This window comes from Xylocopa sonorina, chromosome 1, assembly GCF_050948175.1.
Source record: "Xylocopa sonorina isolate GNS202 chromosome 1, iyXylSono1_principal, whole genome shotgun sequence".
Classification (NCBI taxonomy): Eukaryota; Metazoa; Arthropoda; class Insecta; order Hymenoptera; family Apidae; genus Xylocopa; species Xylocopa sonorina.
The window spans coordinates 18,215,849-18,240,898 of NC_135193.1; the positions used below are offsets into that span (position 1 = coordinate 18,215,849).

The window sequence follows — 25,050 nt, forward strand, 5'->3', positions numbered from 1 at the left end:
TGGGAAGAATTCTTCTGTTTTTTAAACGTTTCGTAACTTTTAATTGATGTATAACCTATGTATAAAATAAAACTATTCATTGCTCGATATCTTTGTGAATTAGTGGAAATGTATGATATAAAATAGACAGAGACATTGTTAAAAAATATTTGGCTTTGTTACAATAAATGAGTACTAAAGGATTTCCTTTGCATTGTACGTGCATACGTGATTTCGCGTCTTCAATCGCACAATTCTGTCACGTTCTCTTACGCTATTTAATATAGTTTGTTAATAAAGTTTCAGCTATAAAATTAAAAATAAATACTGCAACATCGTGATATAGTAAAAATACTTCTCAAAGAGAGAAAGAAAAAGGATCGTCAATTTTTAAGCGTCTACAGTAGAAGCATATTGCATAGCGTTTGTATTCTCGAGTAAGGCTTGTCTTTTATACTTTTGAGCAAGGTTTAGAAATGTCGAGTTAAAATTCATCCTTATGTTTCATTATTTTTTGATATACTCGGATCGATCTCGTAATTGGGATTTATTTGAATTATTTGTCTAGTGGGACTCTCAATTTTTTTCGGTAAATTTTGTACTAGAAAAATCTGTTTCGTTTCTTCCTTCTCGGTTAACAATTGACCAACTCCCATAATCTTTAATGTAGGTCCCGTTTTAATTGAAGGAGTATTAGGAATTGAAAGATTTATATTGCAATCTACTTTCGGAAAAATTACAGGATTTTTCGTGGATGCCAAGGACAATTTTTTCTTCGGCATAATTGGCACTTCCGAAGGTGAGAACGACATTGTTCTTTTCACTCCTGGCATGATCGGAACTGGACTGGTTACTGCATCTGAATTTACGGATATTATTTTAGGTGCAAGCACTATACCGTTTTCTGTAAAAGAAAGAAGTGTGAATACACGAATTAAATGAAAAACAATTAATTTCGTGCGATTTATTTACCCTTTTGCAGCGCCTTTGTAACGGGACAATCTTTATGCGCTAAAAGAAGTGTCTTTAATTTAGCGACTTCTGCTCGCAGAACCTTTATCTCCATTTGAAGTGCTACATTGGTCTCGTTCACGTTAGTAACCGTTCTCTCGAGATGCTGTATCCATGCTTTCCTTTTCGCCCTTGCTCTCATAGAACTAGCACGATTACGTTCCTGCATGTCTTTCTTTTTCAGATGATCTTCAATTATTTTATTCCTATTTTCTTTTTTCGAATTGTTTGATTCGTTCTTCCCAGGATTACTATTGGGTTTCTGATTCTGTGAGCCTGCAGCCTTGCACAGGGCTTGTTTCAATTTCTGTTAATTATAAGAGAAATATTAGATTCTAAAATGAAAGAAAGAAAAAGCGATTTTATTGAAATGTGTTTCAATCCGTACGATGAAGTACCATTCTCGCAATAGATAGCGTAGAAACAGCAGGTTTCTTGGATTCAATTCGCGTATTACATCGTAAAGGTGGTTCAGTTTTTATCACAACAGTTTGCTGCTTCAACGACTGTACATTTGTACTAATGGAATCGTAAACAGGCACTGCCGACAATTGCATCAATTTCCCATCAGCTGTTTTTAATAATAGTTGCACCTCCTCGCCATTAATCGATCTTTATAATAATCAAAATTTATGCGTTACATTTATTGCTTTATAAATTCACAGAGAAACTAAAAGATTAATCGTGTACTCACAATTGGGGAGTAGATGGTTCTTGTAAAATTTTCGACATAATTGGCGCGTGTGCTACTTGATCTATAATATTCTCCGTTAACGTTACATTTTGTTCGATAGTTAATTTTTCTTTCATTAAATCTTGCTCGTCCGTTTCAGTGAGTTTCACAGTAGTACAAACTTCGGTATCAATAGTTTTATGCTCCACGCTTTTCTCCACAATCGAGATATCTCCACATTCTTGGACCGAGTTCCCTGACAACATTTGATTGCTAGTGGACAGTACGTCAGCTATGTGGGGAAATATGTGTGGCGTATGCAGAGTATCATCCGTAATACCAGCCTAGAGAAATATTTGGAGGACGGGTCAATTAGAAAGGTATTTAAATTAGTCATTTTAATTAGTTATTTACCTCTGGTACTGTAAGTGTGCCAGTGTTTCCAGACTCAACTGCTCTCCTGAAGGTTTCCTCAAAAGGATTTACATTTTGTAAATCCTGGAATAAGCCAACTTCTTCGCAGTTTCTAATAAAGCGTGTCGGCGTAGGTGTTTGGTCTGCTGTATATTTTACAATAAATTTTAATTACGTCTCTGTCTTTATTTCTAAAGAGAAATTAAATAGTGGAAGCTATTTCACTTAAAATTAATTCTTACCAACGAAACCAGTATTTTTGGAACTTCCAAGGTTCAACATCATGTCGTGCTTTTTCATGTGAACCGATAACTGATCCTCGTTTGTGAAACTCTGTTGCGTGATAAGTTAACATTGATATTATATGAAAAATGAATTACAAATTTGCAGAAGCAATTTTAATTTACTTTAAACAAATGCTCATAGCACAAATGTATTTATTAATTACCATATTGCATCCAGACGAAGAGCAAGCAAACATTTTGTCGTTGTCTGTCATCGCTAACTGTTATATTAAAAGTTTTATACTCTTATTTCACAGGTGGCACAATGTAAAATGAAAACATAGCCGAGAACGTATGCGAGGCAGCACAATTCCTTGGAAAACCATATTTCTGCAGACACATTCATGCAGACGACTCATAGCTCTGCTTGGCGTCAGCTGTTTAATAATTTTCGACTTAAAAATTTGAATAAAAGAAACAAAGAAGTAATTATACATAAGTATTTCGGGAGTATTTTGACACTTTAATTTGGATCAGCTGTTCCTATGTTAAACCAATAGATTATCATTGATTGAACCACAGATGAGAAGTAAAATAGACGCATCATCTTGTGGAATTTTGTGTCTAAGGAACTATCATATCGATCGTGCAAAAAGAAGGAAAATCAGTTATGCCCTCTACGTTTCTCTGCAGTGATTCTAAAAATTATCTACTCCGGTGTCTGATCAGTTCGAACACTTTTTACAGAGATGGCGAATGAATACAATTTTATCGACTTGCAATTCCATGACATAATGTGTTTGTATTAATTACGAATGGGCACTGTACACTGTAAATAAAAATCATAAGGTAATTAAAAATCTATGAAGCAACATCTGTTAAAGAACGAATAGTGTTGTCTCAAAGATAAATTGCATTCGAAACTGGGGAACTAACTAAACTATGCATAGATAACTGTAGCTAAAAAACTATAAAGTTTGAAGTTATAGAGGTTAGGAGGTAAAAGTATTTGAAAAACAGAACATTTAAGCTTTTAAATAGTTGTAAAATGAGCATAATGATGCAAATACAGAGAGGTATTGCGAGATTATTGTTGTCGCGTAAGTATTTTTTATACAATTATATCTATCTACGTTATACTCTTGATGCATATTCATATTCTTTTCTAATACTTATTCTTTTTACAGCACTGTGCGTACGGAACTCAATACCGACAGCTGGAGTTAAATCCTTTGCTCCACCAACTTCTTTCGATGGTATTTTATATTAACAATTTGAATGAAAATACATTTGGTGGAAATGTTTTAAAGTAATGATTATGTTTTATAGATGTTGAATATCCTGATCGAAATAAGCTTAGAGTTGTTCTCAAAGTACCCCAATATCCTCCTTCTGTGCGTCCCTATAAAACACAGAAAAGATTAAGGTTAATGCGTGGTCCTGAAAAATATCACAATACACTTTTACATAGACAGTATGGCATAATAGTAAGCGAGTATATATTGTGATTAAAAAGAAATCATTAGCTCGTTTACTTTAGACACGTATAAATTTACTTAATTTTAGGCAACAGGTGGTGGAAGAATGAAATATCAACATTTTGAAACGATACGTATGATGATCATCAAAAGAGTAAATTATGATAAAGTATTTGCGATCTGGAGAGTACCTGCTCCTTGGCAACCTGTCACTAAGAAGGTTTTCTTATAAGCATACTTTTATTTTATAATATTAACTGTTAAATATATTAATATTTAGGATTGCTAGTAATAATTTACATTTGTTACAGAGTTTGGGGATACGAATGGGTGCTGGTAAAGGAGCTATAAATCATTACGTAACTCCTGTAAGATCAGGACAAGTAATAATGGAAATGGGCGGAAATATCGAATATTTCGAGGTATCGAGGCGATTTCATCGTAATACTTCAGCGACACATAATTGGATATTAACATTTTACTTACCACTCCAATATTCGAATTGGTTTTTCCAGATAAAACACATCTTGACAAATCTGGCGAAAAGAATGCCTTTTGATGCTATGGCAGTTAGTCAAGATATAATGGATAAAATGGCAGAGAAACAGAGAATATTGGAGGAGGAAAATCAGAATCCTTGGACTTGGAAATATATTATTCAAAACAACATGCTTGGTTGTCACAACTGGATTTCACCATACGACAAGCATTGGTTCAACAAGTATCTTTAAGTATATCTGCGTATTTATTCATTATGCATAGATAATAAATATCTTAATATATGAATCGATTCATTTACTTTATCGATCCAAGGACTTATCTGTGTTAATTTAAAAGGCTGGTTACGGTGAAAGTAACTTACCTGTTTCAATCATAAGGGATGGTAAACAGAATTGGAGTAACGACGATGTGTTACAATTACAATATTTTATATATCTTTGATGACGGTTTGGTGGTAACAACAGGTAAATACTACATATTGTACATTGAGTAGGCGATAGTCGTGTCTTATTGTTTAATTAGCGTATCGGTTACGCCGATGCCGATGTCGATGCCGATGGCAACGTCCACCACGACGGCAAGCCCGACGATGGGACGAAACGCGCCGAAAACAGCGATAACAACAGCAGTAGCAGCAACAACAACAATCTCAATAACAGTAACAATAACAGCAACGATGATCGTGATCGTGATAGAATAAGAACAATCATTATCGCAATACAATAAATACAAGAATAATTGATAGATGCAGAGAAGATGATCTTTGTGTGTCGGCCTTTACGATAAACCTGTGACAGTTACGAGAACGATAAATAGACATTAGCAAGAGCATCGTCGATTATTGCCATCGTTGTCGTGGACGTGCTCGTCATCGCCGTCCTCGTCGCGTTTTTCTCACCGTCGCCCTGGATGCCGTCGGCGCCACGTCAATCGTTTCCTATTTTATCCGCATTTATCACACTTAACGTAGATACAGCGACATCGTGTCTGAGGAATGTGTGTGAATGCAGAGTCAGCATTGCGACGATATTCTATTACAATATATGTATATTATATATATATATATATATTTTTATATTTATATATTTATAATATAATCCTCCCTGATCGGTGGGAACTTATCAAAAATAAAAAAAGGAGAAAAGAGAGAGACTGGCAGTTTCGAAAGGCGTCCCACTACAAGCGGGTTTCGTTCGCGTTAAACAAAGCTCCTCGAGAGGGAGAGAGTGTGTCCCGTTGATATTGTGAAGTTCGGCGCAGCAGGTTCCATCGTGCTTTCAGCGTGACGGGAAATGATCGAGGGAGCAAAGTTACCGAGCGAAGCATAATTTCCCCTCTTCGCGAGTTTCGAACGTGAAAATAAGGAGATGCGTGTGTATATACAGTGTCTTTCGGCCGTAGCCAGAGCTGGAGCAAATAGTATTCTAAGTAAAAAATAGTAACTGTAAGGTCGTTTGTACGTTGATAGCGCAACGGCAGATCGGGGGCAGTTTTTGTCTCTCTTTAGCGTCACGTTTAAGCGAACATCCAACAGCGTTCGTTTCGCGCGAAACAGCTTCGCAAGCTCACCACTATTTTCTATCGTAAATACTATATTTGTCCGGCTCTGCGCGGGATCCCACGGTCCCACGGGATGCTCTGGGACGAGATCCCCTGGCGTATGATTAATTTAGGAGTAATTAGCGCTTGTCTCACTCATCGTACTCGATATGATTGATTCGTTTAACGTCCCGCCATCACGGTGACGAGGAGTCGTCTCTCGGTGCTCCACGAGGGGAAAAGGAAAGGATTCGTCGCGGGCAGAGCCGCGAAAAAACGACGCCACTTCACCCCGCCAGACGATTCGAGGATACGTGTAGTTGGGCGAAAGGCAACGTAGATCGCGCTTCGCGTTCGTTAGTATTAATAATTAATGCATTAGTTACGCTATAAGACTAGATTTCTCGGCGGGGTATTTTACGTTGCTTCCAATACTCTTTAACCCTTTGCTGTTGAACGAGCAGCAACTAAATTTTAGAATAACAAAGGAATGTTAAGTGAAATCGACGCTTGAAACGTTATTTTTTTAGTATCAATTAAGGAGGGCCGTGATCGCGTGATACAAAAATACAATTGAAAATGATACGATAAAAGAGAGGAATAAAAGAGATCACATTGGTCGACATACGTCTAAATAGCAAAGGGTTAACGTGCATGGCCCACGTCGACGCGTGACGACGTTCTAGACGCCGGCACGAGCGTCTCTTCTCTTTTTTTCTTCTCTGTGCTCATCAGCATTACATCACTATATCCCACGCTTGACATGCTAACACACAACTTACAGATACATACATACTTAGACACGTAGTCCTTAGATATCTATATTAGATAGAGCGATCTTTCAGAAATCCCTGGACTTATAGATCGGATTGCTTCGATCTCTGCACACCTGCTCGACTGATCGCCCATGTAAGAATGAGTCGTTCGTTTAACTTGCTCGTTTAACTCGTTCGTTCATGTGTATATATGTATATATAACTAGGTAACCCCCATGGTTATATAGAAGAAACGAATTCCATTCCGTACTCTTGAGAGTTTACAAAGAAATGTCAAACTTAAAGAAGATTTCAAGGGCGACGAAAAATAGTTGGAAAAAAATTCTTTAGAGTCCATCGACTCGGAACCTTTGCATTACCACCGAGAGGAATGAAAAATACGACGTTTGGGTTAGCAGGGAACAGAGAAGCGAGCGATTGGATTCGCAAGAAGAAATCAACACGGTGGCGAAAGAAAGAAACGCTATAAAGGTGTGCGTGTATTTCATTTCTCGCATCTCTCTCCCCGTTCATTCAGCCTTTCTCTCTCTCGTACACAGTCATTCTGTTCCAGCCTCTCTTCCTCTCGCGCGTACAAGTGTATATGTATATGTACTTATATACGAGTGTGGACGAGGACGCTTCTCTACGATTGTAACTAACAATGGCACAGATGCGATTGCGCATGCGTTCACGCGAATGAAGCGTGCACCACCCGTTTTGAACGGGGGGACCACTCGCGATGGGTGGCACACACGCGGGCAATTGCGGAATCCAATCGATGGGGGATGAACGGTAATTAGAAGCGATACTAGAACAGCGTCGTAGCGGGCCGCCGCGAGGTTCCTCTAGGAGATTAGCGTTTCCCACTCTGGGGCTCGCGAAGCTTCCTACGATTCGCGCGAGCGAGCGAGCGAGCGAGCGTCCTCCGCGGAGGAATTTTTTGGAGCGACATGTTCTTTTCTCTCTTCTCGTTTCTATGAGACGTAGGTACGCGCACCTGTGGCTACGAATACGGCATTAGCGAAGAGCGATTCGATGAGCGGATTCGTAGAAAAATGGAGGAGGATCGTAACAAGCGGGAAACGCTGATAGGTAGAAAGGCGCGCGCGGCTCGCAGTCGCGTGTCCGCTCGTTCCGTCGAGCGATTAGATATGCGCGTTAGTTTGCTCTACGCGGCTTACGCCATACAAATGTAACTTCGTTAATCCGTTACGATCCATAATTAACATGCGCTAGATCGCAGTATATATATATATATATATATATAATATATATATGTACACAGTCTTACAAAGCAAAAATTTACAAACATTACGACGTACGGACGATCGAATAAATATTACGTCTGTTCCGGCGTGGATCGAAAAAGTAAATGGCCCTGTGTACCCGATATCGTTCGTCCCAATATCGATCTCGGCTGGAATCTACGGTCGGCAAGACTCGTCGAGCGACTGTTTAAAAATAAAAGTTAAAGGGACAAGGTACAGCGACAAAACCTCGAGGGTGGAGAAGAACAGCGAGGGAAGCTTTATCTCTCCGTTAGGAACCGACGATGGATAGAAGAGGATGGATGAACACAAAAGCTGCGGAAAGACGAATAAAAAGGACAAGCTATTCGTGCTTGGACGTGGCTATCGAAGTCGAGGATCGATTTCGAGACAAAGGAGTTCGTTTTTGTCCGGCCACTTGTTATTTTTTTTCTTTTTTTTCTTTTTTTTTTTTGGTGAATGCCTTGTCGCGTGGCAGGAACGAGACCGAGGGCTCGTTCGATCGCCACGGGAGAAGGGCTTGAGTGAGAGATCTATAATGCACGGAAGCAGAAGCGGAAGCGAGGATCGGCGGCGGTCGATCGATCGTCGAGAAAAGAGAAAGAAAGCTTAGTCGAATCGAGCGCGCGATCTACCTACCCCGCCCCGGCCACCGGCGATCACACCATTAAAGCCTCTGCGTGTATCCATGTACGTGTGTATGTACGTATTTAAACGTTTATGTAATATTCAGTGAAGTCGCGTGCCGCGTTTTGTATTTCCTTACGTATGCACTTGCGTGTATGTACGTATGTATGTATGCATGTATGTATGTGTATGTGTGTGTGTTTCTATGTCCGTGTGTATCGTGTCCATGCGTTTGCGCGATACTCTTGATGTGCTGCTAGGAAGCTGACTAGATTATAGCCTAGAATACGAAACGTCCGGAGAGTCGTTCGAACGCGATCAGAACGAGCACGGCCAATCTTGTTTCTTCTCCATTAACGAACTTGTGCTACGCGGCGAGAAAGGAAGCGGAGAACGGAGGCCGGGCTCGTCCGCGTGGCACTCGTCTCAACGAGGTTTCCGGGGTTTCGTATCGACCTTGACTACTCGGCCTTCTTCAAGGCCGAACGCCTTCACCTAGGCGTTCGACTCCTTCAGGTTGTCGAAGTACTGCATGATCTGGTTGTAGTCCATGCCCAGGTTCAGATCGTCCAACGCCACTGACTCCTCTTGCTCGTGCGACGATGACGCGGATGACGAGGAGGAGGAGGAGGAAGAGGACGAGGAGGCGGACGAGGACGGGGACGAGTTAGGCGGTGACGAGGACGATGAGGCCACGGTCGGGGTGGACACGTTCATCGACGATGCGACCGCGTTCGTTGAGAACGACGAGAACATTGGATTACCGACGATCGTCGCCCTCTTCACCTCTCTGGCTCTCGCCTCTTTCGAATGCCTGTTGTCATCGTGATTCACTAGCTCCACGAACTCCTCTTCCTCCGCGTCGTTTTCTTTCGGACTACCTACTCTAGCTTTACCGTGTGGCTTGATATGATGGATCTGCTTGCTGTGCCGCTGGTTGTTCCCGTGATGGTTGTTGCCCGCGCTGCTGCTCGATGCTCTGTGACGATGTTTCCTGGGCGTTTCCGGTAGCCGTACGATCACCCCTGTATTCCTGTGCGGTGGCACGGGCGGTTTGTAGTCCTCGTTCCCGTTGTTGTTGTTGTTGGCTACCGCGCTGACTGGGACAGCCGGTGTGGCCGTCGAAGCTATCGCTGATGCTACGGGTACCGCGTGCGGTGGCAAGGGTGGTGGGATGTCGTCGTTGCTATAGTTCGACAATGGATTACTTTCTATTTCAAGGTCTAAGAAGATTTTTCAATTTTAAGGAGAATAGTAACTGTTATATACGCATAGAGCAACAGGGAATAATTACTCATTTCGCGAAGTGGTAACAGTGGACGTAACCATCGATCCTGGAGTGGTAGCCGTGGTCGCCGACACCACAGCCAATGGCTTCGACGAGGACTTGGACACGAAACTGTTTCGTTGCAGCTTGTCCCTCTTACAGTAAGTCGTTGAATCTACCGGCCCGGTTCCATTGCCACGCTGTCCCGCCGATGGTAGCTCGATATGGTTCGGGTTGTCGAAGCAAGTTGCCAGCTCGGTTGCTTCGGCTTCGTTCTCACCAGCCAAAGGGTTACTCGTTACTCTCACCTGAAACGGATTGCGGTTTTCCAACAGCTCCGAAAGGCTCCGACGATCGTTGGAAATATTCACGACGCAAGTGCATACCTGTTGAGGTCCACAGGCGGCCCGTTCAAGGGTGGCCCTGCCCAGCCAGACCCAATCGTGCGCGTTCGTGGTGGACTCTCTGGGAGGTCTCCTTCCCGACGCCAGCTGGTTGGCTGCCGCTCTGGCCCTGGCCGCTCCAGACAGAACCGGAAGCGCCGACCCGGCTAACGGTGAATCCGGCAGCTGGGGCTTGAACTTGCTCGCGTAGACCACGCAAGAGACGACGAAGACGACGATGGCGAAACAGAAGGCCGCCAGTAGAACGTACATCCCGATCTCGAGTGCGCTCATGCGTGCTCCACCGTGGTGCCGTATCCCGACGCCGCCCATACCTCCTGAAGACATGCCATTAGCTATAGCCGTGCGGTGCTGCGGTGCCTGCACCAAAGGTTCGTGCTCGTGCTCGTGCTTGTGCCCGTTCTCGTCTTTCAGCGGTAACCCTTTGCACAAAAAACAAAGAGACAGAAAGAGAGAGGAGAAGAGTGAGAAACGGTATGTTGGAGACAGAGAACGCGACGGCTCGCGGTTAGCTACGTTATCCTGCCGTACGGTCAGCTGGCTGCAGAGAAGCGACGCGTACGTGCGCTGCGCGACATGCACGGGGAAGATTGCGCTCGCTGACGGATCAAATGGTTCCTTTTCATTTTAATCCTATCAGTCCGCTGGAGAATATAAAGAGGAAGCGTTCCAATAACGGAACGAGCTGATAAAACGTGGCAGCGCGGCAAGCGACAAGCGAGAGATTTAAACGGTTACTGAACAGAAGCGCGATGACGGAAGGGCTCTGCGACCTGCACGAGGTAACATAATATAAGCCATGCTACCCAAAATATGCATCACAATAACATTCCTTTGAACGTACAGAGTGCAAGACGAAGAGAGAAAGAGTGAGAGAGAGAGAGAGAAAGGGTAAAGAATAGTGCAGCGAAGGAGAACAGGATCTATTTACCGATGAGAATGTCGTGCAAGTCAGAAGCCGTCTCTCCCCTGCCGATCTTTTTCTCCCTGTGTTGCTGAGAACCGATTGCCCCGCCTCCGTCATTCTGCACAAACTCAGGCCGATTCGGAAGATCGCTCGAAGCAAAGTCCACTTCGACGTGGGCCGAGGCGCTGGCAAGGGCGGCCGCGGTGGACCTCTGAGACCCTTTGCCAGATCTTTTACTGGCCAGACGGCACGCGTCGGCCAATTGAAGGGTGACTCGTAGTAAATCGCCTCGTCCTTCGCCGACCGCGATCACACGGGGGTGATGAGAGGCGACCATCGGGGCGAACGCCACCACCTCCGTATCCAGACTCTCCACCAGCAAATGATAGTCGCTGACCGCGATTTCTCTCAGCGGTGTTCTCGTCCCGTCCGAGAATTCGACGTCTATGTCCAGTAAACCCTCCTGTGCAAAAGAAATGATGTACAAACGACTATTGGCGATGCTCGCTTCACTTGATCTTGCACTTGTAACGCTTAAAAATTGTTCACGCGAGAGAAACATGTACCTCACCTGATATTGAGCGGTCAGCTTTCTGGTAACCGATGTCTCTGCCACGTAACCGTTCTCTATAGCGGTGTCCGGACTGATAGTGAGCTGCAAGCCAGATACAACTCTGACGGATAGCCTAATGATCGCCACTCGATCGTTACCGACGCGCACTTCTTTCGCGCCGATCACTTTGCTCGTAATCGGAGAGAGGACCTGTACTTCCGTTCGCCCCACTCCGCGGCCTTGAACGATCCTTCCCTGCAACAGGGTGGCGATCCTAGGGTCCGAGACCCTGAGCATCCCTACCACTAAATCGGTCACGCGCAACCAGGTACGACGATTGACGAAATAGGAGACCCTTCCGGAATCGTGATCGGTAGCCAGGAATCTCGCGTGCACCTCGACTGGACTCTGCTGGAATCGGAGTCTGCAGTTGGTCGAAGAACCTCTGTCGATCGAATTGATTGTATCCCATCCGTTGTCGTTCCCCCGGAATCTCTCCTCTTGCTCGTCCTCTTCGAGGATCACATCCGCGTCCTCGATGTCCATCGAGGTGTCCTCTAGCTCCGCGGCGCTCCTCTTCTTAGTCTTCACGCCGGAATCGTTCAGCCGCGAGTTCGTGGCGTTCAAGCTGCGTTTGCTCTTGGTACCAGACGCGTGCTCCTCAGGAACCTTCCATCCCTTGATCTGACTCAGTCTGGTGTCGCCTACGGTTATTTCCAGAGGAAATTCCGGCATCCACACCGTGAATTTAGCCAGGCCCGTATAGGTGCCGTACGTGACGACGACGGATGCGTTGCTGGAGCCTCGAATCTCCGTGCCGTCCACGTACACGCTGCTACAGGACGACGATACCTGGAAAACGTACGATACAATTGTATTAAAAAAAAAGACCAATCTATCGTTCTCGTACGACGATCACCGTTAGATAGTTTCCAAAGCCTACCTTGAGTACACTCTCGTCCTCGGACTTGCAGGAGGATTGCAGCGTAACGTCCGCCACGGATCCAGCCTGGCTCACGACAAAGACCTTCATCCCCTGGGACACTTGGCGGCCCGTCAACACCGCGGTGTTCATCACCTCCCAGTTCTGCGAGGCAAACGAACTCGATTAAAGCGCCGTCTTTGCGCGGCAGTTTCTACGCGGAGCTCGTTAAAGCGTTCCGGCAAACTCCATTTAGGAAAAGTCGACCGGCCTCGATTTATGGGAGAGCGATCGTCCGCTGGAAGCTTTTGTTTTGTTCGCCGCTCGCGGGCGGACGGCCCGTCGGAAAAGTTTCGGCGGACGGTCGCGCCGGAGACAGGCGAGGGCTTTTAAAGGGCATCCGCGAGGATAAGCCCGAGCGAGACCGTCCTCGCTGCGGGCGTTTTTCACCAGGCACGGACGCGCTGGCGCATCGAGAAACCGGCTACGGGGAAGAGTTATTCTACGCGCGGCGGCGGCCACCACACCGGGCCTCGTTAACCTGTGTGCGCGTGTGTACATTGCACGGTGGACAGCTCGTGGAAAGGGTCGCGAGCGGGGCGAGTCCGTGGCACGGAGAAGCCATTTCCAAGTTGGCTTCCGTACGGTCTGCCCTTTGGAAGGAACATCAAACGACTCGGATATTGCAGCGAGGGAATTTAAATCTCTGACCCCGAGCGGCTCTCTATCCGTCCACCTACACCCGCTTATCTCCTCTCTGCGTGGTACATAGAACATGCGGCCGCCTATGTATCCCTTTGGACCCCGACTACGGTGCCTCCGGCATCGATGAGCTCGATCTTCGACTCGAGTAGAAAAAAAGAAGAAGACCGCCATCGAACACAGAGTTACGACACGTACTGGTAGCACACCGGACGATCTCCAGCTCCTTAAAATATTCCCTGCGGCCGTAGCAGCTCGTTCGATTCTTTTCGAACACGTTCGAGAGCACAGCCGTTTCTCTGGCTTCATTTCCCATCCGCATCTACTCGATATCCGCGATTTTACTTCGTCTCGTACGTTCAAAGTCCAGTCACAACGAACACAATGGACGCGACGACGAGCATGCCAATTATTAAAGCGTTCTCAACGATTAGTCAGAGCACGAAAGCAGAGTCCGCCTCTGGTTTCAGCGAATTCTGTCCGCTCGAGTAACACGGCGTTCCTTCGCGGCTACGCGAGCGACCGCGAAATCTGCGTGTTAAAACAAACATCGAGCCCACGCAGCTGCCCGACGCGGAGGACTCGTGCTCGAGAGAACTTGCGGAGCTCTCCGCGTGCTTCTTCCGGCGAGTCGAGTAAGTTGGTCGGCTTCGAGCTACCGAACTTTATCGGGAATCTCTGATCTACTTAGCCTGGTTTTGTTGCCTCGCCTGTACGCGAGAATTTAGCTATGCATTATCGAGGGCTGTTGCTCTTCGTCAAAGGGCTCGTGCCAGCCCGAGTGGACTTCGCCGGCAAGCCCAGAGCCGCTTTTCTTATCCTCTTGGCCTAGATACTCGCATCGAGAGAGACGGCTGGCGCCGTCGGCTAGCGCCAAAATATTTTCTTCCCGTTGATTAAACCGGTATAGACGAGGGATTCGCGTCCGGTAACGAGGAGACGACAGCCGCGCATCCGTCAGTTTGGCTGTCTGCGTTAAGCCGGACCGGGACCTCTTCAGGGGAACGGCGAGCTGCGCAGAACGACCTCCGGGGAGAGGTGTTTCTCTTAATTAAAAACTTGCTCATCCCCCTGGTCGGTCGAGAAAAGCAACGGCAATTAGAAGCGCGGATAATCAGCCAGCGGGAAACTTTCCCCGACTAGCTGGCTCGTTGCGAGCTTTTCGAACGAATATGTCCGCGAATCAACGGGCTAATTAATCAATTAGGCAGCTGCCGCGCTCGAGCCTCCCGCCTGATTGTCGTGTACACAACGTTTCCGAAGCTGACCGATTTCGCGTCCTCTCCAACGAGAACGCTGCGCGCCCAGGGTTACCACCAACGAAATCAATTATCCCCCAGTGCTGCGGGCTTTCGAAATCCCGCTCAAAGAACCGAGCGTCGGATAAATTTCTTCGAAACGGCGTATCGTCGCCGGACGAGCGTAGATAAAAACGACTCGAGGAGCTCCTCGTCCCTGGTGCTTTGTCTCGTGGAAAAACGACGCCGCGTAACCGTTCGCCCGGGGTCCGCTTCGACTCGACGGTGGTATCTTTTTGCGCGGACGAGGAAACTTGCCCGCGCCCCCGTTATTAGTTTATCAACGGCAAAGAATAGAATCCGCGACTAAATCACGGCTCTCGGGACGTGGCAAGTTCCACGACGTTCCCCTTGGAGAGCAAGAAACTGAAACTTCTCGTCTATCGTTACGGTTCGGTGTCCTCGTCGTCGCGTTACCCTTTCGTCGTCCTCTGCTACCCCCCTTTCTCCAGGCCGGAAGCCGTGGCGGGCTTCAAGTTTGGCGAAAAGGATTGGCCGCGAGGCCGTACACCACGTACGCTCGTATCGATCGCCACTTTTGCCGGCGGTTATCGGGCAAGTTAGCGGATTCTTTTTCGAGAGATTTCGCTGGGGGGCGCGCGCGGGATGAGAGAGAGAGAGAGAGAGAGAGAGAGAGAGACAGAGCGTTGGCTGGCCTGAAAATCGTGTCGAGTTCGCCTAGTGGCGATATTGCCTGGCGTACAACCACTCGCCCAACCCTCGCACGCGCCCCTCCACCCCCCTTGCACCCTCTTTTCCGCCGTCACCTGGTACTGTCTTCCATTTTCGAGAGGACCCGGCGATTCGCCGCAGCCGAATCCCTGATGCCCACGTTCGTGGCGCAGTTGGCGGGAATGAAAATCGTCGGACACGTATCCGGCGGAGCACCTCGAACAACCGTACGGAATCGCGGCCGGGTAGCTTCCTTTATCGCCATCGTTCTCGAGCCTCGAACCGAGCGTATCGAACCGCAAACATAACTTTCGATGTCCTCGCGCTAACAGCTGGAAGAAAGTGGCTTTCAAGGCGCTGACAGCGTGGGACACATTTCGTGCGGGGTATCGAACGTGGCTTTCCGTTATTACGAGAAACCTGTGAACCGCCTCAACATTTTCCTTATTGTACGTTATCGTTGAAATTCGTTGCGAAACTTTTCACATCGTTCACGTGAAAATAATCCTTCGCTATTTTACGTGTACGATCGTTGCTGAAAGCAGCGCAAACGCTGCTCGATTTCTTTAGTACCGTGAAAGAAAGGTATACAAAATCTTTGCGGGAGCCGCTGGTTTCGAGAGACAGTAAAAATCCAGGGGCATCCTATCGTTTTGTCGCGCGGTCTAAATAAACAAACGTTCGCATCTGGACGCCGTTTACGGGCACTGATACACGTTTCGCTGGCTGAAAATTTCATCCTCTCCGTAGCCGAGGTTCCTTTTTTTTTTTTTTTTATCTACCGAGTCAACCGTGGTCGCATCCAGAAGAAGCGGGAATACATAAAAAGCCGTATCTCGGGCAGTGCCGAGTAACATTCGCTATCTCCGTGTTATCGAGGAGAGTGCACGTTAGAAAGATAAACCCTGCGGCCGGAGTTTACCTTAGAAATGGGCAACACGGCCTGTGTGCTGTCCTTCTGTATCTCGAGGCGGACCTGGAGCTTCCGCCTCTCGGCGTGATGATGATGGTGATGTTGCATCTGTCGCTGTTGCAATCTCTGCTGCAGCTGATCCATCCCATTTAGCTGAGAGCCGTTGTCGAAAGCGTAACGCACGCTCCAAACGATTCGACCGCCGTCCCAATTCCCGCCCAGCCCGTCCTCGCTCGCCTCCAGGAGCATCGTCAGGATTTCCTCCGCCGACCTGGAAATTACGAACACGCGTCCCCGCTGGCTGATCACGATCGTTACTCCAGGGTTAATTATAGCGGCGAGATTCGTCGCGTGGCGCCTACGATCGGCAAACGAGCCCCCATTCCACCGCTGAACGTTTCCCGTGTCTCGAGTCGAACTTCGAGCACAGAGGAGCTATTTAGAGGGCCGCTTCCATCGACGATTAAAATCGTAACGGATGAATTCTTTCCGCGGACGTTCTTCGAACATTCCTCCTCGATCAACGATCCTATTCGCCTACTTTCGTAATCGCCACGACACGCGAAATTCCTTCGAAACGAAGCCAAGGACCCGACCCGAAATGCAAAAATTTCCAGCGAACGAAAGAAACGTCCAAGATTTAACTACCGAAACAGGCTCAGGCTGAACAAGTGGTACGTGGCGGAATGCATGGCGAAGTTAAACCGTAATCGTAGCCGGTGTTCGTCGAGCACCGCGAGGCTAACGAGGATTTCTGTCGACCGTCCAGTTCGAGACGAACAACTTCGCCGTGTCGAGGGTGTTGTGTAGTTTACAAGTCGTACGTGTTACGTAAACCAGGGGGGGTGGGAAGAACGGTCGCACGTTACAAAATCGTGGCCGTACCCCGGCCCGAGTCGAACACGTATTAACGACCGCTCGCCGTTCGTGTCTGACCGTGAAACAGAAGGGATCACCGGTGGAAACGGACGGTTATTACCGGTCGAGAGGATTTACGAGTCGGAATAACCGTGTTCCACGCCGGTTAGCAAATTGGAGCGCGGCGAGGCCTGTTGTCAGGCCCTCGTCTAGACGCGCCGCGGCGTTCAAGGGTTACGAAACCGCGGTGGAAATCGGTCTCCGTGGTATCTGGCGACACGTAAAAATCTGACAATTTCGAAAACAACGAACAGGAAAATAATTCCGCGCACGTGCCTCTGTTTACGCTACGATTTTCCTCCTCGAGCTTTTTATTGCGCTTTCGTCCGATGAAAAGTAAACAGTGAACGACGGTTCGCGGATAAAATCGCGAGATCGGTAGAAACGCGCGAGGGGAGGCGCGGCGAACGAAATAAAACAGGAAAATTGTTAGACGATCGTTGCTTAATTTATCGACTCTCTTTTTTTCCTTCAGCGGGAATTGAAATTGGAATTACCCACTGTCGCGATAACGGAGAAGCGAAGATGGTTCACGGAAGAAGAATCGGCGATGGAAGCACGGGAGGGGGGTGAGAGAGGCTTAATTCCAGGCAACGATAGCAAGGTCTTTAGGAGCAACGTTTTATCGAGAGCATAGGTCTTGGCGTGGCGCGTTTAGCGCTTCCACGATCGATGATCCGAGACCACGACGGTAAACTGTTGATCTCGTGGAAACCGCGAATACGTAGCAACGGTTTCAGGGGCGCGGCGGAGGAAGGGAGAATCAAATCGGAGCATCGCAGGGTTAGCAGTGATAACGATGTATAATGCGGCAGTGATACTCAGCTTTTACTTTTTCCGCGGACCACTGCGAAACGAGCACGAGGGCCAAGCGTAACTTTCCATACTTTTCCGACATCGTTACGAGTAAATACGATAGCGGCGATCTTCGTGCCGTAGAATGCTTTTTTTTTTGGATCCCTCGTACCTTCGCGAAGAAGCGTTTCGCATTCTATAGCGATTCGTAACCGTCAATAATCGTTGTTTTTTTATAAATACAGTTACTGCAGCGAGCGAGATATATATTGGGCAACAATTCGTTAACAAACAAACAGAAATAACAATCACGCGTCGAACGATGTCGTATGACCTCGACACGTCGCCGTTATCTGTCCATATTTCTCCTATGGCGTCGTTCAAACGCGTCTCTGCACTCTGTTACCTTTCGAGAATAACCTTTCCGAGCGTTCGGACAAGTTCGTTACCCGAATACGATCGAAAAGTTGTTAACAATCGACAGCTATGAACACAAAAGACATTTATCCGCGTATTATAATAACCGTCGCAAGAGAAACGATATATTTAAACGATTATAGATTTATCCAAGGACACGAGTTAATCCTGGACCTCGGACTACATCATCTTCGATAATCTAATCGCGGCCTGTCTCGCGGTCCATCAACATCCTCGTCGCTATGAGTACCACTGCGTTCTCCGATTCGTGCGTTTTTTTTTCCCCTGATCGATTGCGTCGCTATCGAACGACTGTCCGCTATATAAAACCGCGGGCCAACCGAGCAGAGTAATTCAGCATCGTGAACCGCGCCGGTGTAACAGTAATTGCGAGCACAAGATGCGTACGATCGTATTGACAATAGTCGTCGCGCTGTCCGTCGCGCTGCTCTCGACGGTCCTGATCGAGGCGCAGCCCTTGACCGAGGAGCTTCTGCAGCAGGACGAGCCGCAAGGCAAGGACTCTGCCAGCAAGGAGAAAAGCAGCGAGGAGACGAAGAACCAAGGGAAGACCAAGAGGGAGGCTGCCGTGTACCTGACGCAAGGTGGAGGCCCGTACTCGCCCAATGGCATCAGACTCTTCTCGAGGAAGGAGTATCGCACTCTCCCCAACGGGAACATCGCGGTCGAGAAGTCGTACTACTTTGCGAACGGGACGAAGGTACCGCCAAGTGCGCTGGAGGGCAGGATGATCGTCGATTCGTCCAGCCAGGAATCCAGCAGCGAGGAGGGAGTAATGAGAGTACTGGGCAAGAGGGAAGCAAACCCTCAAGGGCTGATGAAGCAGGCGAACGGTCCTGGAATGTACGGGTATCCAGGGAGGTTCGGCGGTGGAGGCATAATCGTCGATTCGTCCAGCCAGGGTGTGAGCAGCAGCGAGGAGAGGAGGGCGATGTGGGCACGGGGGAAGAGAGAAGCCATGGAACAATCCGAGGAGACGATCCAGATGGAGAAGGCCCTCGCAAGGTTGGAGCGGTCGCCCAAGAAGAAGCACGACAGCAGTAGCAGTCTGTATTCGCAGTTATATGGATATTAATTCGATCGACGAATACCGGACGAAGAGAAACTGTTCTTCGTTGTTCGATCTTCTGTTCGTCACTCGTCCGTTTGTACGTTCCCTGCGAAAAACTGACGGCGCGCGGTGACTCGGAAAGGGCAGTTTCGTGACTAAAATAAAAAAAGTATCTTTAAGTCGATTACCTTAAACGATTATGTTTTATAATAAAGTTCGTTCACACGAGAAATCGCATACTCGAGAAAGGTATAATTATTCCACGGAAAGGAAATTTTCCTTTATCTTTGCCGGTAAAAATTCAAACCTAAAAATACCGAGCGTATCGAAAATAAAATTGGATAAAAACATTTGCCCCTCCGTTTAAAGTGTTCTCATTGTGACACACGTTGCGCAGATCTTCGTCTTTGAAGTCGTACTTCTCTAGGAAATAAGAACGTTTTAATCCTTTGCGGACGGTATCATTCGATACGGTAACAAAGTGAAACGTATTTGTTAAGAAATAATCTCGACATTGTTAGATATAAAATCTTTTAAATAATTATAATACGCAATAATAATTAAACCGCACGATGCAATGCAATAAAACAAATAAAATGAAAATATACATAATGAAATACGCATTAAAATACGTAATTAAACGAGACGTTTTAATAAAAAGGACGTTCCTCTTCGTATATTCGATACACGGCTAACGCAACGAGGAAGAAATATTCTATAAGAAGACCAATGATTAATATTTAAAGAGATTAATACCAATAATAGATAAGATTCATGCAACATCTCAATTCCTTCCGAGCTATTATTCCAATAGCTATTTCACGCGTCTGTGTACTAAAATTCATACAGACTTGACGTATCCATTTCTAAACGATTATCTAAACTTAATTATAAACCTCTATTCCGACGCTCCATTACGATTAATTGAATAGTTTTATTTTTGAAAATCTTCAATTTTGTCAACAGATTGTTATTTCTGATTGCAAAGTTGTTCAAATTGAATTGCGGGGCGCCGAAGAATTTCTAATCTGAGACGCGATGGTTGAAAACTTAAATTTTAGCCACGAAATGTCGCTTTCCAGTCTTCGTTCGCTCGCTTCGCTAATTTCGATCGCTTCGCTCGACTGATAATACGAGACTGATTGTAATAGAAGCAAACAGCTGTCGTAGTTCAATTCGCAAGATCCGCCGCAAGGTGGGAAGTTGGTATCGATAGGACGGTATTATTGCCAGGGAATTTGCTCATTATTCACCAATGACGACTAATTTCAGTGACGAATAAGATCGATTTATTGGTTATTCGTACGATCGATTAAATCGAACTTTTGTCCAACACAGGTAGCAGTAGCAGCAGTAGCAGCAGCAGCAGCAGCAGCAGCAGTAGCAGCAGTTCCTCCAGCGACGACGACGACGACAAGAAAAAGTCGAAGAAGAGGAACGGATGCGACGACGACGACAGCAACGACACGGACAGCGACGACAGCAACGATTGCAAGAAACGAAAGTCGAAGAAAAAGGACGATTCCGACGACAGCAACGACACGGACAGCGACGACGACGACGACTGCAAGAAACGCAAGTCGAAGAAAAAGGACGACTCCGACGACAGCAACGACACGGACAGCGACGATGACGACGACTGCAAGAAACGGAAGTCGAAGAAGAAGCACGGTCGCGACGACAGCAACGACACGGACAGCAACGACACCGACAGCGACGACGATGACGATGCCTGCAAAAAGCACAAACGATCGAGAAGAAGAGCCAATTGCGACGAAGGCAACGGGAGAAAGTACAAGCGCGATATACCCGATAAACTGAATATATAGGCTAGGGAAACTTTGTTCGAGGAGATGCGTAAACCGTTCCCGGCTACGGTACTTTGTACTTCGACAAGCGACCGAGTCAGCGGTTTCACTAGCGTAGTAGTCAATTTTCATACTTCACTTGGGACACGGGGAAAACGCCGAGGTGAAAGTGGTTCAGAGGCGAAGAAGAAGAGGAAGATGTGCTTGAATACCAGCAGCCTTCGCGTCCGCAAACGTCTTAACGCGTACGCTCTTTACCATACATTGCCTCGTAGATAGCCAAGTAGAATTAGCCAAGTAGAATTTGCCATGCTACAACGACGTTCTTTCGTCATAGATAATTATCATCTGTAAACACTCGTCTAATCCATGCACGACTGTGCGGCTTCGATTCGTGCGTGCCCCACAAACAGCCCTCTGTGCGCATAATTACTGTAATAAAATCGAGTAAAATCACAGCCGTTTTACGATTAATTTCCTCGTCGGAACGTGCGTACTCGTACCAACGGTGCGCGCGGAAGGGGAAGTGATTAAAATGGTCTCGCAAAAATCGTGACGTACTTACGCGCTTGGTACTCTCGAGGCGTTCTCCTTTCGCCTCGCCGTGAACGTGGCGATCGTGTTTTTCGCGTTTATCTTGCTATCTACGATCCAGTCGGGATTGCTGGACGCGGCGTCCAAGATTTTCACGCCGGACTTCACCCTGGCCCTGTAACACAGATCGGACTCTCTTTATCATCGAGCCCGCGATATCGTTCGCCGGAGTAATCCGATCGCACCGTTCGCGCTGTCCGGCCGCGCGAGTCGAAGACGATAAATTATTCAAGGAACACGGTCGACCAGCGAATCCGTTCGGTTAGAACGAAATCCGTGTGCAACCAGCGAGTCCCGCCGCGCAAACAAACGCTCGACTGAACATCGCTCTGAAAGCGACAAAGTAAACGCTCGCGCGCGTCCCCCGGTTACGCTCTTCGAAATCGTGAAAAAAAAAAGGAGGAGGAAAGAGGAAAAAACAGACAGACTGGGACGATTAAAAGAGAGGAGAAGGAGAGAAAGTCGCGATCGAGTGGCAGACTCGGTTAAACGGAAGGCGACGAAAACAGAAGTGGACGGGAAGAGGGAAGCGTTCGAACGCGGAAGAGACGCGAACGGGTTCAAGGGTGAAATCATTCTCCGACGGTACTTTTTCCAATAACCGTACGCGAGCGGCTCGCGCGGCGATCGATTCACGGCCCCGGCAATTATCGGCTCAACTCCTTGGAATAATGCGCCGGACCAGGGCACACCTCGTCGACTTTTCCAGCCCCTCGGTTCTTTCAATTATCCAAGCCGCGTGCAAACGAACCGGCGCCTCCTTCGTGCGTATCGGATTTCCGTTCGATCGCGCCTGGATCGGCTGCCCCGACACAGTTTCACTGTCGTTACGTGTCCGTGGAATTATACGAATCCCAACAATCTTAACTCCCGACGATCGAGCGAACAACGCTTAATAACAGTTGTTCCGCGCCTCCCCGGAAGAGGGTGTGGAACGTGCAAAGAGTTAGATAGAGTTTTTCCCATCGTTCCGCGCGATTCATACCCCCTCGAACACCCTCGCGCGCCTGATCCCTTCGATTACAAAGTACCAGATTGAAAATTGAATTTACTCGAGCGCGATGAAATATGGTCGACGCAGGCGGCCGTACACGGGAGCGGATTCCGTTCGGACAAATCGCTCTCCTTCGACGCGCGCCTCTATATCGCGCTTTTTTTCACCACCCCTGGCGAGGCTCTCGCGCGGCGGCTGCGTCGATCATCCACTCGACGGTGTCCCTGGAACGACGAACGCCAGGCAACAAACGCCTACTAGGAAATCGCGTATTTCGCCGGTTCGAAAAATGTTTTTTGCTCGTCCGATTCGATTACCCGTCGAGGACCATCCCCTGGCACAAGTGAGACCGTGACGCGATAACAAAAGATATATCGAACGCGGCGTAGGCGAATATCGATGATGGAAGAGAATCCCGGCTGGGAAGGGAGTTCGCTAAAAATTAATCAAACAGATTGCAATCGCTCGAAAAAAAGCGAGCGTATTGCCGGATCGAGCGTCGAGCAATGGCCGACGCCTACCCTTTGGCGCGGGTTTCAACGAAATAAGCTCGCCCTCGTCGATACGATCGTTGCAGCGATAAAAGATATTCCGTGCTCGAGCGAAAAGAGCAGAGATGCCGCGAATCGTACGTGCAATGGTCGTCGCGTCGCGGTTTCCTGCGGAAGATTGGAATTTAACCCTTTGCGCTCGAATGGCGATTCTCACTCGCCACGATGTTTCGCGCGGCAACTCGAGCGGCTGTATTTATGTTGAATTTCGTTATCTCCAATTGATAGATGCGAAGTATTGGTTCGAGAATGTGGTCCCTTAGGCTGTTTATGTCTTCGGTTGGACAGTGACATTGTGACGTAAAATTCTACGACTGTAGTCCTGAATACGATGTGTCTAGCGTTAGTACAGTTTCGACGGTCGTAGCGAGCACAAGTATCGCGAAATTTTCCACCACTCGTTTTTAATTTCGAGCAAGTGTAAACAATAATGACGTATCGGATGTGAGAAATAGAAAAATTAATGTAATAGACAGTGAATACGGAAGTAACAGCGATGACCCACAAGATCCTGGCACTTCAGAATACCTTGGTAAGTGTTTTGTAAAATATTACAATTACACAGAACTTGAACTTCGATAATTATCTTTTCCAAGAATGTAAACACAGATAATATATCAATACATAACACTTTCGTATGTTAATTCTTCTGTAAATTCATTTACGCGCGAAATTGTCTCGAGTTGCAGCGCCACCGACCAAGAAAGTCGTCGAGCGCAAAGGATTAAACGATCAGCATCGGAGAAGGCTGGCGGCGCGCTCGATGGGACGCAATATCGAGACGGTTAATAAGGAGAAATGCATGTAACTACATAAAAAGAGCGGGCGGGGGTGTGTAATGAAAATGCTCCGAAAACGCGATTAACGGTTAACGCGCGGCAGCGAACCGGTCCGCTAATGCGTTTTAATTAGAAGGCCGCCACGGTTCGCGTTCGCTATCCGCCTAATCCTCCACGACGAGGGAGAAAAAAAATTAATCCCCCTTCGTAATTAAACGCGAGGTACGTCGAGGAGCGTCAAAGGGTCGCGTCCGTCCGCGGAACGCTGATCTTCTTCGTCCCACCCCCATTTAACGTGTTTTTAACAGGATACACGAGCGAGGAACGCGGAAGCTTTCATTCGCCCGCGACTCATTCGAAAGACGAGGAAGCGCAAGGAAACGACATCGATGAAAACGGAAATTCCACGAGGGATAAGTAACTGCGGGAGGATCGAAAGGAAAAAAAGCTGGTCGTTGGGCGTCACTAGAAAGGACATTTTCCCGGCGTCGCGACGCCGCGCCGGCTCGCCTACGCGTTCTTTCCGAGTCTTTGCTCCCGAGAATTCACGCTCCAGTTACGTGACCGGGTCACGAGGTCGACGTTACGTGGATGTTACGATGCACGAGGATGGCTGCCCGTCTATCCGACGCCACGTCGGATAGATATCTGCTACAGGCGCTCCTCTCCTCTCGTTCAGGCTGGCGGATGCGGTACCGATCGAGCGTTGGTCTGCATCGTTCGCGGTACGCCCGCGAAGGCTTTCGCGGACGGAAAAAGGAAGCCAACGGGTGTATAAGTACTCCGTTCGAAATGGAAATAGGTGAAGGGTAGGAAGTTTTTACGAACGCGACGGAAATTGCCGCTGGGTGGTGGTATTTTACGCGATCCCCCCGTTCCATCGAAAAATACGCGCGGCTACATTTTCAACGTTTGTTTCGCGCTTATTATTCGCCGGTTTCGGGTTAGGTAATATCCGCGTTTTTTGTTTTCGTTCCGCCAGGCAACACTAGCCAGGCGTAGCCGTAATTGG

At 47.4% G+C, this 25,050-nt stretch overlaps 4 protein-coding genes across 4 annotated transcripts in view; 2 read left to right on the forward strand and 2 right to left on the reverse strand.

Annotated features, from left to right (window-relative positions):
• Positions 1–402: 402 nt before the first annotated feature.
• Positions 403–2,897, reverse strand: Atf-2 (Activating transcription factor-2). The gene is made up of 7 exons (XM_076909355.1): positions 2,526–2,897; positions 2,320–2,410; positions 2,078–2,223; positions 1,685–2,007; positions 1,389–1,602; positions 952–1,297; positions 403–883 (listed from the first exon to the last, which is right to left on the reverse strand). Exons 1-7 carry the CDS (start codon positions 2,574–2,576, stop codon positions 477–479), a joined length of 1,578 nt encoding a protein of 525 aa, XP_076765470.1. The 5' UTR covers positions 2,577–2,897; the 3' UTR covers positions 403–476.
• Positions 2,898–3,123: 226 nt separating this feature from the next.
• On the forward strand, positions 3,124–4,565 carry LOC143424110 (large ribosomal subunit protein uL16m-like). Its single transcript, XM_076895964.1, has 6 exons — positions 3,124–3,401; positions 3,489–3,557; positions 3,631–3,788; positions 3,868–3,999; positions 4,091–4,201; positions 4,295–4,565. Exons 1-6 carry the CDS (start codon positions 3,350–3,352, stop codon positions 4,508–4,510), a joined length of 738 nt encoding a protein of 245 aa, XP_076752079.1. The 5' UTR covers positions 3,124–3,349; the 3' UTR covers positions 4,511–4,565.
• A 4,073-nt stretch (positions 4,566–8,638) lies between these two features.
• Dtn (transmembrane protein 132C dtn) overlaps positions 8,639–25,050 on the reverse strand; it is a 52,009-nt gene continuing 35,597 nt past the window's right edge. Inside the window, exons 3-10 of the mRNA XM_076909294.1 lie at positions 21,686–21,829; positions 16,120–16,381; positions 12,547–12,690; positions 11,622–12,455; positions 11,075–11,513; positions 10,126–10,565; positions 9,767–10,047; positions 8,639–9,658 (exon numbers count right to left, since the gene is read on the reverse strand). Of these exons, the coding sequence (XP_076765409.1) occupies positions 8,968–9,658; positions 9,767–10,047; positions 10,126–10,565; positions 11,075–11,513; positions 11,622–12,455; positions 12,547–12,690; positions 16,120–16,381; positions 21,686–21,829 (3,235 nt within the window). The 3' untranslated portion in view covers positions 8,639–8,967. The remainder of the gene's footprint in view (positions 9,659–9,766; positions 10,048–10,125; positions 10,566–11,074; positions 11,514–11,621; positions 12,456–12,546; positions 12,691–16,119; positions 16,382–21,685; positions 21,830–25,050) is intronic.
• LOC143429644 (uncharacterized) lies at positions 18,580–21,141 on the forward strand. The gene is made up of 2 exons (XM_076905323.1): positions 18,580–19,307; positions 20,651–21,141. The coding sequence occupies exons 1-2, from the start codon at positions 18,641–18,643 to the stop codon at positions 21,139–21,141; spliced, it is 1,158 nt and encodes a 385-aa protein (XP_076761438.1). The 5' UTR covers positions 18,580–18,640.

What these genes read in the sequence shown, in the direction of transcription:
- Atf-2 (XM_076909355.1), bottom strand. Translation starts at nt 2,576, where the DNA reads ATGACAGACAACGACAAAATGTTTGCTTGCTCTTCGTCTGGATGCAAT. An exon ending in CTTCGTCTGGATGCAATATG is followed by an intron (nt 2,411 to 2,525) that starts GTAATTAATAAA and finishes ATCACGCAACAG; the next exon opens with AGTTTCACAAACGAGGATCA. An exon ending in CGCTATCTATTGCGAGAATG is followed by an intron (nt 1,298 to 1,388) that starts GTACTTCATCGT and finishes TATAATTAACAG; the next exon opens with AAATTGAAACAAGCCCTGTG.
- LOC143424110 (XM_076895964.1), top strand. Translation starts at nt 3,350, where the DNA reads ATGAGCATAATGATGCAAATACAGAGAGGTATTGCGAGATTATTGTTG. An exon ending in TCCACCAACTTCTTTCGATG is followed by an intron (nt 3,558 to 3,630) that starts GTATTTTATATT and finishes TATGTTTTATAG; the next exon opens with ATGTTGAATATCCTGATCGA. An exon ending in ATAGACAGTATGGCATAATA is followed by an intron (nt 3,789 to 3,867) that starts GTAAGCGAGTAT and finishes ACTTAATTTTAG; the next exon opens with GCAACAGGTGGTGGAAGAAT.
- LOC143429644 (XM_076905323.1), top strand. Translation starts at nt 18,641, where the DNA reads ATGCGTACGATCGTATTGACAATAGTCGTCGCGCTGTCCGTCGCGCTG. An exon ending in GAAGCACGACAGCAGTAGCA is followed by an intron (nt 19,308 to 20,650) that starts GTCTGTATTCGC and finishes TGTCCAACACAG; the next exon opens with GTAGCAGTAGCAGCAGTAGC.